Raw genomic sequence first — 12,696 nt, forward strand, 5'->3', positions numbered from 1 at the left:
TGAAATCGTTTTTATCTCCTCGGCATGGCAGTGGCGTTCCCTGGGGTTAAGTGAGAGGCTGTCCTTATTCAATGGAGACAAGCTGAAGTCTACAGGAGTGGGGTGACCTGAGACCTGCCCCGACTCGAACAGCTCTATCCGATTGAATGTTCAAAATAAAAAGGGAAATAAAACAAAAATGCTGGCGTTTTGGGGTCCAGTGTGCATTTTGGAGTTAAACTGGGATGCATACTAGTATTTATAATACAATAGCGACAATAGCAAGGATTGCTCCCTGAGCATATTCAGTGTGTCAGGCTGTACATCAGCAAGGCGACTGAGTCACACAATCACCTGCGGTGGGAATTATTGTATTGCTAGTTCAAAGATTAGGAAACGGAGGGCAGAGTTTGAGCACCTGCCCAGACCACGCGGCTGGAAAGAGGCGGCGTCAGATCTGAACGTGAGATGGAATATGAAGACACTTCAGATACTGTAAGACGCTACACCGAGAGATGCAAAATGTTGCTTTCGCTTTGGCTGATCCTCTGAAATAGAACAAGAGCGCGGGGCGGGATCTCCCGCCACCAGGGGGCAGTGCAGCCTGCGCGGAGTCTCCGGAAGACCACGCCCCCCGCCGCCCGGGTCTGAACTGCAGGAATGCGAGGCGGGTTTGGAAAGGGCTTTGGAAACAGGGGGCCCGCCCTAGGCAATCACAGCCAAGATATGCGCTGGGCATTTGTGCTGGGCTAAAGACCCCCGAAACCCACGCCAGGCATACCTCCTCGGCCCCGGTGACCGAGTACGCGTGCCCCTTCACCAGCTTCTGGAAGGTGACGGCCTCCGAGTCCGCAGCGCTGGTGATCTGGAAAGATGGGGCCCATCAGCGTGGGTGGCTGCGCCCCCCTCCCTCACTCTTACTCATCCTGGTCTACAACAAAGGCCCTGGGGGACAGCCAGGCCCAGGTGTGGCCTGGGGGAGGAGGGTGGAGCTGTTTTCCGACTGGCCCTGCTAGTCACGGCCAGAGAAAAGGCGCAGGAGAGGAGCGTGAGCATTTGCACCAGTGGTGGGTGCTGGTTCGTGTATTTCCGCCTGCGAGGACGGCAGGGAGGGCATCTCCTGGAGGGAGGCTGCAGGGAGGGCATCTCCTGGAGGCTGGAGGCACTGGGGGTCAGGGCAGACCCAGCTGGCCTCGAGGGGGGTGTTTGTTTTCAGTGAGAAAGAAGTTCTCTGAACTCCTCTGGGTCTTCCCTTTCTCCCACCTATCCCCATGGCTATTGTTTCTGTCTTGGTAGGGACAGGCCTGCACCCCGCCTGGGCTGGGTCTACATGGTCTATAGAAAGCTTGAGAATCCTTGTCAAGAGCTGGACTAAGCCAGGGCCTCTTCTCTCTGCTCACAGCGACCCATTTCCAGACAGACCCTGTTTCCAGAAAGAACAGGGCTCGGGAGCAGGGTACAGCCAGACAGGTACAGCCATTGTCTGGTGGCTCCTTGGAGTCAGCCCATTGTGCCACCGCCCTTCCCCTGGGGAGGTGAGCCAGCAGGGCCGGGATGAGGAAGTGGCTCCCCCGTGGCTGCCCGGCCCCCAGCACAGGCCCTGAGACAGAACAGGTGGGGAACAGTGCTGCCCTGGGGACCGCAGAGGCAGGGTAATCCGAGGTCTGGGGCGGTGATTCCCCGAGGCTGAGGGTAGAAGTGGGCGAGGGCCAGCCGAACCCCACACAGCCTGGGTGCCAGAGGATACAGGATATGGGGAACAAGGGTTAAGCTGGTGCCATAAGGGGCCTGGCTCCCCGGGCACTGTCAGTGTTCAGCAGACGTGTGACAGCCAGGGCAACCCGGACTCACATCGATGGAGCAGCCCAGGAGAGAGCCTTTCTGCAGAGCCTTCTGGATGATCTTGAACAGGTTAGGAGGGGCTTTCCTCAGCTCGTACCACTCCGCGATGCCTCCGGTGAAGTCCTCAAAGCCCTCTGTGGTGGCACCCCCAGAGAGCGCCTCATAACACCCGTTCACCCTGGGGGAAGGCAGGGAAAGAGCTGCTGTTGCACCTTGCAACGCTATCGCTGGCCCCAATGGTCTCCCCTGGCCCCACGTCTCCTGAGTTGGATGCTTCAGGGCCCTCAGCCCAGATCTTTCATGACTTTGTCTCCAACTCAGCCATGAGGGCAAGTGACCATCTCAGTTGCTTCCCAGGGGCTTTGTGCAATATTTTAAAAATTTCCTAGAACCTCAGAGTTTGGACCAGCGTCCCCTAATGACGCTTTCTACACCCTGGCAGGAAGGGGAAGGTCTGCTGGCAGGATGTTCAGCATCTGTAGCCTTAAAAAAGACAATTCAGGCCCTCCCTGGTGGCGCAGCGGGTTAAAGCACTGCACTAAGAAGCTAAAGCCACTTCCGCATGAGTTTGATCCCCGCCTGCCCGGGAGGTGACCACAATGGCGAGGCAGCCCTCTCCTGACCCGCCCCGCTGCTCCCCTCAGCGGTGTACTTTGTCGATCTGCCTGCTCTGCTCCCCACTGTCTCTGGTGAATCCTCTCATGGCCCCTGCACCTCTGGCCTGTACCTCAGCTCTGTATGCAGAAATAAATAAATCTTTTTTTTTTAAAAAAAAGATAATTCAATAGCACAAGTGGTTTCCTGCCCAGTAGGCGCTGTGTTGAGGAGGCAACAGGTGCCTGAGACACTGGCATCCTGCGGCTTCTTTAACGCTGCTACTTGAGCACGTGACCCGTCCCGGGCCACTTGGAGCGGTCATGTGACCACCATTTACCATCTCACGTGACTTCTCAGGTCTTAGATTCTCACGTGGGGTAAGTGGATCCTGACCCTGCTCCCAGGCAGGAGCCACAAGGAACAGAAACTGCTGGAAGCCTTGGAGCCAGGCCCTTGGCAGGAGAGGGTTGGGGAGGGGCCCCGTGAGCCACCTGCTGAGAAGGGGCCTGAGGGCTGCAGTGCAGAGGATGCTACTCCTGTCTTCCCGGTAAGTTCGCTTAATGTTTACAGCTTTGTAGCAGGCCATTTTGCCCACTGGCAAAAACTCTTCACGACCTGAGCTAACTAAAATGTAGTTTGAACTGCCAGGGAGCTAGAGGTGCTTTTGCAGAGCCAGCACGGCCAGCCTCGGGGCTTGGCGAAAAGTGGCCATCGCTGTCACTTACCACTTGGCCATAATGTACCCAGCACCCGGATGCAGTATCGCCTTGAGTTCACAGCCCAGTTTGGACTGAAGTAGTCCTACGGAATGGGGCGCTGCACGCCTTGAGGTCCTCGAAGCAGCCCCGATTGTGTAGAATCGGGCAGCTGGGGGCAGACGCCGCCGGAGGGAGCTGTCACTTACTTGGCGTAGGCCTTCTCCAGCAGGGCGCTCCAGAACTCACTCCCCTCTGCGGAATGCACGAAGAGCAGCTCCCCGTCCTTGGTGGGCAGCCTGTCATCGATCACCACGTCCACCCACTCGCCGTACTGCCAGAACTGGGCACACGGAGGACGGGGTGTGGGGGCGGGCGAGGAGAAGCCTTCAGGCCTCTGGCTCCGGCCTGCACCGGCCCCTGCGCCCCCAACCCCGGAAGGAGACGCCCCTTCTAACTCTGCACCAGCAGGGCAAGTCCTGACCAAGAAACTGAGGACGAAGGTGCTTGTCCCTCCTCCCCAGCCCACATCTGCTTCTGGAGCAGTATGCTCTGCTTTGCACTTTTAAAAACACTATTTCTCATCTACCAGCTTAAAAAGAGGTGAAGAAGGCACACTTGGTTCACTTCCAATTCTTTGTGCCCGTGAGGGCAAGTTACCATCTTCCCTGTGACCACCTGCCTGCTCTTTGTGCAGCCTTTTGACATTCTCCTAGAACCTTAGAGTTGGAAGGATCTACGTGGTTTCTCAGGCTGCACGTAATAAACTTACAAATATTTTTTTTTAATTTGGGAATTGCTTTCTGGGAACCCTGCTCGACCTCTCTTCAGATGTCCCAAATGTCCCTATGGCTATCCTTTCAGGGCCCCAACTAAGGAGCAGGCCAGGGAGCTGCCCGCTGGTCCATCACACCCTTCACAGAACAGCACTGCAAATACAAGGGACTGCTGACTTGGTGAAGCCCAGGGGGCTGTTCCTAGCTTATGGGACCTGTTTCTGGCCCCCAGCCTCTACTCAACTTCTAGAACCTACTCTGAGCTTTCAGGACTTATTCTTGACCCCTAGGGCCCACTGACAAAAAGCCTGACCCTTCCAACAAGTTACCTGGAAGTGGAAGATCCCTGCATAGTTTTCCTGGAAGCTCTGGTCGGGGGGGACGACTCGAGCCAGTACTTCTTCATTCAGGGTGAGGGAGGCAATGGCTGCCAGCAGCCAGCAGTCACCTGTGAATACAGCACAAGGAGCTCTCATCAGCAGGGTCTCAGAGCCCCAGGTGGTAAATAAACATCTTGTCTGCACCTCAGGGAGCTGGAGGTTGAGCACAGAAGAATCAAGAGTCCTTCCATGCGAGTAGGCAGGGGGTTGGGAACTCTGCTGAGGAAGGAATGTTTTGATGATGGTAGTTGGGTCCAGATGGGAGAATGCTTGGAAAACCCCAGAACTTGTGACAGTTACAGATGGGCCTCACAGCCCATCTCTGTGTCTGCCACACTTCAGGCCCTCAGCAGTAAGCGTGCGTGAGTGATGAAGCCACCTCAGCCGCACAGGCTTCTTGAATGTGGGTTTCGAAGGTGAATTTGAGTGAGAGAAAGATGTGATGGTAGATGGGGTTGACCTTTACCTAATTTGCACCTTATTGCACCAAATAGAATTTGATGGACTTACAGAGTGGATCTGAGTGAGAACTTTCTGGGCCTCTCACTGTGCATGGAAGTCCATCCCCAGGCAAGTGTTTTTTGGATCTGTGACTTCCAGGGCTACAGACCAATAGCCCCAAATAAATGCCTTCTCTTTGATGGGGGTGGGAGATGGAGGTTAAGGGAGAATATGACTGAGATGGACCTACTTCTCTGAGTGTTGGGGGACAGCTTAGCATCCTGATAGTTCTTCACCTAAACTGTCCTGTTAGCACTCAGAGGTGATGCACTTAGCTCTTTGAGACTAGATATGCTGCTGATAGCTCTGTGGTAAATGGAGACACATTCCTCCCTAAGGGAAGCCACACAAACTCTTTTGCTTCTTCCATGGGGTGTGTGCTATGGATTCACTGTCCAGTTTCCACTCAGCACTCATTTGCCCTCCTCCTGGTGACACCAATGTCCTTTGCAGAAACTGCCTCCATGCATCCTGCTGGCCGGCCCCCAACTCCAGGTGGGCTAATGTGGGCAGGTGGGATGACCAGTTTAACGTTGATGCTACAAACTTTTAGGCTTCTAACTGACTGTAGCTCTAGCAAAGCCCTCTGGCAGGTACTAAGTCTGTTTAGACTTGGTTACCTGCTAACGTTTTCATATAACGTGTGTGTGTGTGTTTTAAGTTGTTCTGCATTTTTGTACAATGTAGGGTTTCTCATCTCTGGTACAGACCCTGTGCCATCACCACAGTCCCTTGTGCTCTTCCCACCCCTGCTGCTAGTAATGTTTTGATCCTTGATGGCTTCATTCGTTCCAGAGCAATGGTTTTAGTGACCCCAGTGCTGGGATTGTGAGAAGCTGGAGGGGAGGATCTGATAGCTTCTGGTTGCTTCTCTACAGTCAGCCTACACCCTTCTCTACCCTGCTCCCTGCCCTAGAGTTGACCTCGATGTGTGAAATTGTGGGCTTTCAGGGCTTCTGGCTGCTGGCGGGGTTTGGCTAGTGGGGAGCTCTAGAGACCAGAGGGCAGCTAGGTGAGGCATTTCTTCCCTGAGCCCTTCATGAGCTTGGCTCCAACTGTGACCCCTGAGCATAAGGCAGTGCTCCTTCAAGGTGGCATCTCTGCACGACTCACTTCCACTTCTAGAACGCTGACAACAGCCTCCCACTCACAGAATGTAGCTCTTTTCTTGGAGGCCTTTGGTTATGCTTCCTCATTTGATTACAGAAGGCTTCTGTCACTCAGTGTTTGTGCCAACAGAATCTAAGATTTCTCTGACTAGTGTGCTCGGCCTTCATTCGCTCTTCACCCTCACTGACCGACTCCAAGGTCATCTTCAGCCATCTTCAGCAGAGGCTTAATCTATTTAAAAAGTGGCCCAGTTACTTGGCTAGAAAGAGCATCATAAAATGCTGTGTCCCCTTGAGTTAATCCATAAATTTAATGCAGTTTCAATAAAAGTAATAGGAGGATAAAAAGACACTGAAATTTACCTGATTCTAAGGTCTATATGGAAACATTCAACATGATGCGTAGCCAGAAAACTACCAAAAGGGAAAGGATAAGACATTAAAGCATCTATAAAGCTGCAATAAGAAAACCAGCACAGGACTAGCATATGAGTAAAAACAAATTGCTCAGGACAGAAAGTTCAGAAACAAACAGTAGGATCATAGGTCCTAAGTAAAGAAATTTCTCACAAATGGAATTATAACAATTGTGCCGTCCTCTAGAAGAAATATCAAGTTATGTCATCTGTTACAGGGATCAATTCTAAATGCTTATATATAAAATTTTAACATTATGTTAAATATATTTTTATTACATTGATTATATATTCACACATACATGTAATACATTTAGATAATTTTGTTATTTATATGTATTGTACATGTGTATATCATATATTTATTTATATGTTGTTATAGTATAATAAGATTACAAATTGAATGTTTCTATACATCAATAAACATCTCAGAAGAGACAATGGGGAATCCTATTATAATCTGAGTGGAGATAGGTCTATTGAATTGTAAACTACAAGCCATGAAATTTACAGTAAATTTAATCACAGGAAAGTAGAAAAAGAAAACCTTATATAGCAAAAAGATCACAATTAGGCAAAGTCAAACAAACAAGAAAAATTACGTTATTTAGTTTTCAGACCCAAGGCTAGATCCGAAATTAGAGCGCTCAAGGCAGGAGCGCTCAATGTAAAAATGGGCAAAGATATATAAACAGAGTTAAAGGAAAAAGGAAAAGTTAATCTCTCAAACAGAAAATCTATTCATCTTCCCTTATGATAAAAAATATAAAGTAAAACTACACTGAGATACCGTTTCTTCGCCTTTCGAATTGCTGAGGCCGTGCAGAGTGACCGGGAGAGGCTGCCTTGTGGGTGCCATCCCCGGCTGACAGCTCCTGACCGCCTCATCCATGTACCCCAGCAGCTCCCCCTGCAGTGACCGGCCCCACACACACTCACTTTAGAAATCGATGTCAAGTATACGGCTGTTTACTGCAGCACTGGCTGTCAGGGGACGTCTCCAGTGAGCGAGCGTCCATCGGTTCTGGTGCCTCTCGCTAATGAAGCTCTAAGCTGCCATAGAAAGGAAGGGTGCTCTCTCTTTGTTGCTGTGGGATGATCTCCCAGAGGTGTGAGCAAAACAAAGCCAGGTGTAGACCAGTATAGGACAGGCCAAAAGGAAAATTAAAAATGTGGGAAAATGAAACAAATAGAAAAGAAGATGCTGGACTCACCCCCTTTTATAATTCACATCTTCATAATCTGAAGCTATTTTTGCTTGTTGGCCCTGTGTCTCATATGCTTAAATTGTGGTTTTTATTACTATAAGCGCTAGCTTCTTGCCTGTTATAGATAAGTAATGTTATGTCAGTAGAGTAAGAAAAAAGCCTATGTTAGTTTTTCTAAATGACAGTGTTTCGGTAGAGGTCTTCATTAACAACAGCCTGTCTTCAGTAAGAATACACAGTCAGTTCACTTATTCTGTGTCCCCCAAAGTGTGTTCTATAGAAAGTCCCTCAAGGAAGACACAGTCCTTGAGAAATGGATTCTATGATCAAGAAAGTGTGGGAAAAGCAAAGCTTCTCGGTCAAGTGCAGGGACTTGTTCCAACAAGAACTTTCCTAAGAGTGGGGGGCGTGGGGTTTCTCTAGGCAAGTCGCCCAGCTTTTTGACCGGAACCCCCTCCTGGAACCCCTCCTGTTGCCATCTCACCTTGCCAGGGAGCCGCAGAGTCCCTTGCAAGCCACCCCAGGGCACAGCTTGTTCTGGTTCCTTCCGGCAGCTCTGCACCAGCTGTGCTGCTGGGAACCGGATCACAGCTTCTCACAGAGAAGGTGGTTTGATAACACCTGTGTCTAAACCTGCGTCTCCAGGTTTCCATACTGTTTCTGGACCATCTGGGACCATCTTTTCCTTACATACGTGGCTTTATTGTACACATTTAAAAAAAAAGTTCAGCCTCAAGTTCTTTGAGGAGTGGGGTGAGGCTTATGTACACATTAAGGATAATCTACCCAAGTTCTCTAAAGCTCTGCCTCATCACCTCAGTCTGTCCAGTGCCCTCAACAGGAGGGTCAGAGCTGGCGCACGACAGACCTGTGGCCTCCCTGCGGACAGACTCTGTGCCTCCCCCGAAGAAGCTGGTGGCCCACAGGTGACTGCTGGCGTGTTCCTCACCAAGGGCAGCAGACAGGCCCCTGCCCAGAGGCTCCGGACTCACGCATCAAAGACCTGGCCTCCAGCCCAATTCCGCTGAGCTAAGTCCGCCCTGGAAGACCTTCAGGACAGCCCAAGAGGCTGGGGAGGGAGCATGGGGGCTTTTCTGTCCTGTTTCCATCCTGAACGTGGGCCCGGGTGCCCCGGGACTACCTGCCCCCCATCCAACTGCATCTGGACTTCCTCCCTCCCCAGAGTCTGCACCCCCACTGCAATCAGACTTGGGAGGCAGATGATCTGGAAAGAGACCTGTGGGTTTAAGTGCCCCAGCGTGAAAACCAGCAGGTCCCGGGGGACCTCTGGATCCCTGGAAAAGGTGTGTCTTGCTGGAGGCTGAATTCATCCTGTACCCTCAAAGAACTGCCCTCACTCATTCCTCATCTTGCTTCATACTCTATTCTCTCACCTTCCCCAGAACCCTTTCACCTCCTGGCCCCAGAAGCCACCAGTGGGCTCCACCGTGTGGGGTTCCTCAGGCTCTGGGCTCCTCCCAGTGCCCTTTGGCTGGGTTTGCTCCCTCAGCCTGGCCCTAACGTGGGCCCTTCCTGCCCGCCTTTCTCCCGGGCCTATGTGCCTGTCCAGTTTACATGGTCCCAGACCCCCCTTTCAGCTGGCCCACACTAGGAGAAGGTGAGCACATGCTAAGGCAGGTTCTCACCCCTGGGGGCTCTAGCCTGGTGGACCAGGCCCTGGGGTGCTGGGTGGGCACAGAGCCCAGGCAGGGTGTGGTCGGCCAGTGCTGAGGGGCCCCAGTGTGCCGGGTGGACGTGCTGGGGTGGAGGGTCTTTGCTAACTGTTCACCAACCGTCAGCGCCAATGACTCCAGGGGCATTCCTTCCAGTGATCCCCAAACCAAGAGCATAAAGACCCCTTGGGTGGACTTAGGAGGCCCAATCAGCAGTGGGGCGGAAGAGCCCTGAAGTTGGGGTCTGTAGGTCTGAATCCTGACCTGCTTAGAGTTGAATGAACCTCAATGTACTCCTTACTTCTCTGAACCCAGGTTTTCTCAGTTGTGAAGGGGGGTCATACTCACATATCCTCGGAAGACTGTTAGGATTGGATGAAAAAGGGAAGTTAAGGGTCCCATAGATGGGCTCAGAGATAGGGAACCCCAAATACTTTGTGCTAATCCTGCACACATGTGAAGACTTGCATTTTAGTAAGGAGAAGTGTCAGTTTTCTCTCCCATTCTCACCCCAGAAGGTGGGTGCTAGAAACATGGGAGCCAGAGCATGGCTTCAGATCTGACCTGGAGCAAACTACTTTCTGTGCCTCGCTTTCCTCATATGTAAAAGTAAAACAGTTTCCTAAGGGTAGGCTGCCGAATTGGGAATTAAATGGGAGAAGATCCAGAAGGCACTTAGAACAGTGTCTCTAAGTGTTTGCCATTTTTATTATTTGTTTCCCGGGGGAGAAAAATGAGACCCAGAACAGGTGACTGTGGGCAAGTGGTGCCCAACCCAGGCCACCCTGGCAGCTGCGCCCCAGAAAGGGTGGCAGCAGTCACGGTGAGGATGGCGTGGGGGGTGGGGACCAAGTTGGTGTAGCCTCCATAGAACCAAAATGGGGTCTCTGTCACATCGCCAAGCGAAGACTAAATATTTAATTGCCTTTCCAGGAATGCAACCTTCGGGGGCCACCTCCTGGAGTCACCTGCTTCGAAGCGATGACGTAACATGCCTGACCACCCCACGGGTGAGTGGGGGCAGCAACCAGTCTCTTTCCTTATCTCGCTTCTTCTCTCTATAAAGTTTCTGTTTTGTGCTGCTCGTCCGAAGCACTGGCTAGACGGGGTGCTGCCTGCCTCAGGGATCCCCCATAAGGCCAGTGACATCTTTACATGGATTCAATTGAGTTTTGTTTAACAGTAGGAGTGAGGAGTCGGGGAAGATCAGCTCCTTGACCCCCAGAGCTGACTGCAGCTTGAGCCTCAGCAAACTCTTCAGAAATAAGGGGCGGGGGAGGCCAGATAAGGCACAAACCAGGTAAAGAATGATCCTGGGACGCTTGTAGAGGGAAACACACTTAGTCAAACCAAGAGTAACCACTGCCAGAGGCTCAGCCCCCTTCTGTCCTGGGGCCACATCAGCGGTGCCCCCCAGCTCCCCGCTCCCAGGGCTGAGGCTGACTGCGGGCTCTCCACTGCTCTGCCCCTCACCTAACACCAGGGAAGACAAACCACCCCCTGCCTCCTGCACCTGCAGCTAACTAATCTCCCTCTCCCCTGTATGTCCTGGCTGGTTCCTCACAATTTCTTTCTTTCTTTTTTTTTTTTTTGTTCTTTTATTTATTTTAAAGATTCCTTTATTTGTGCAGACAGAGCTAGGGTACAGGCCAGAGGTGCAGGGGTGGTGAGAGGCTTCACCAGAGACAGAGTGGGGAGCAGAATAGGCTGATGGATGAGGTACACTGCTGAGGGGAGCAGCGGGCGAGTCAGGAGAGGTCTGTGGCACCATGTGGGTCACTGCCGGGATGGGCGGGGATTGAACTCACGCTGAAGTGGCTTTAGCTTCTTAGTGCTGTGCTTTAACCCGCTGTGCCCCACAATTTCTTTTTACTATTTTTGTGTCTATAGGACAAGAGTATTCCTGTATTACTTTATTATTCAACAACTACGTAGTAACACTCTCTCTGGCGCCCTGGGGACCTGCTGGGAACACCAAATCCCTTTTGTTCATGGGGCCCTTAGGGGCTTCTCCCCAAAGGCTCTTCCCCTTCTAATTTGCTTGGGAGAGGGTGGCCTGAGCTGGTTTGGGGCCACTAAGCTCACCTTCCAGACTCAGCCATCCGCGCCTGCCTTGGTAGGAGGTTTAACAGTCTCCAGCAGCGCCCACCCTCCTGTGGACACACCTTCCCTGCCCAGGCCCCCTCTGAGCACACAGCAGGCCCAAATAGACCTTATGAAAGGCTCCTTTAAGCTCCAGAGCCCTCTTCTGAAAGGAGCGTCACACACAGCCCCTGTCAGTACATTTCCAGCGCTGTTTGAGCCAGAGCTGCTCTGCACTGTGTGGCCCCGGGCCGGATGCAGCCGGCTTACTCAGAGTTTCTGTGGCTGGAAGTTTTTCCAAGATGGGGGGGCGGGGGGTCATATTTACTGTATACTTTCTCCTTCTTTCCCTGCCACCCTCACTGTCGTTTCTCCAGCAAGCAGAAAAATAGAGCAGAGAGCCGGGGTTGCTGAACTTCCGTCCCTGTCCGTCCCTCCATGGCTTCATCACACTAGACGTGTCGCCTGATGACAGGCCCCGAGGGTGGAAGGCCTTCCACCCTGCCAGGGCAGGACCACATCACAGGGGCCACCTGCCCCGTGAAGTCCAGCACACACTCACACACGCACACTTCAAAAGCACAGGCTGAGGAGATCCCTCATTTGGAGAGAGCAGACAGGAGACGAGGCCCAGGGCCAGCCCCTCCAGGTCCTCAGAGCCCTCCCCAGCCTCGGGACCCCTCACTGTTGCTTCTCTCTTCTCTGGCCTGACTTGCGGGGTCACCCGTGGAAGCCTCCGAGCGTTTCTGTCCGTGTGCTGACTGACCTACGCGCATCCTTTTTCTTGCCATTTAGGGTCAAGCTCCTTGTTAGCTTACCCATCCTTCTGTGCAGGTCTAGAGAACGGCCCTGAGGCTCACGAGCCAGTGCAGGGGCAGACATGAGAAGGAGAGGCTCCCTGAGATGTTCATACAGGACTCCAAAGGTGTTCAGACAGGACCCCAAGATGTTGGATTATTTTGAGTTGCAGTTGAGACCCTGGGGATTCACAAGAAACTATAGCTATTCCCTTATTACCTACAAGAATGAAAATTGGGGGTATTGCTCAAAAAGCCCTATTCTCTTCCTTAGGGTATATATACCCTATTTTGCCCCATTTGCTTTAGAATATATATTCACATGGATTCTCCATATGTCTGTAATTAAATGTTTCCTTTTCTCCTACTAGTCTGCCTGATGTTAACTTGATGGCTCAACCAGCCCAAGAAGAAGAGGGGAATTTCCTCTCCAGCCCATGCACGGAAACATGATCAGAGAAGATGGTAGCGAGCACTAAGCTCAAGTCCGAACAGGGTGAGGCTGGGGGTCTCGGAGGGGAGGAGGTGGAAGGCTTGGAGGATGAGAACCTGAGCTGGTTCTGAAGCGCTAGGTGGAGGGAGAGCACCTGCAGGGAGGGAAAGTCAAGTGCAGAGACCAAAATGTTCAGGGACGGCACAGG

At 52.1% G+C, this 12,696-nt stretch overlaps 1 protein-coding gene across 1 annotated transcript in view; it reads right to left on the minus strand.

Moving 5' to 3' along the window:
- CAPN2 (calpain 2, (m/II) large subunit) overlaps positions 1-12,696 on the minus strand; it is a 45,474-nt gene that overhangs the window by 19,037 nt on the left and 13,741 nt on the right. Inside the window, exons 3-6 of the mRNA XM_004691332.2 lie at positions 4,219-4,337; positions 3,323-3,456; positions 1,831-1,999; positions 761-844 (exon numbers count right to left, since the gene is read on the minus strand). Of these exons, the coding sequence (XP_004691389.1) occupies positions 761-844; positions 1,831-1,999; positions 3,323-3,456; positions 4,219-4,337 (506 nt within the window). The remainder of the gene's footprint in view (positions 1-760; positions 845-1,830; positions 2,000-3,322; positions 3,457-4,218; positions 4,338-12,696) is intronic.

This window comes from Condylura cristata, unplaced genomic scaffold (genome assembly GCF_000260355.1).
Source record: "Condylura cristata isolate star-nosed mole 26May11 unplaced genomic scaffold, ConCri1.0 scaffold00030, whole genome shotgun sequence".
Classification (NCBI taxonomy): Eukaryota; Metazoa; Chordata; class Mammalia; order Eulipotyphla; family Talpidae; genus Condylura; species Condylura cristata.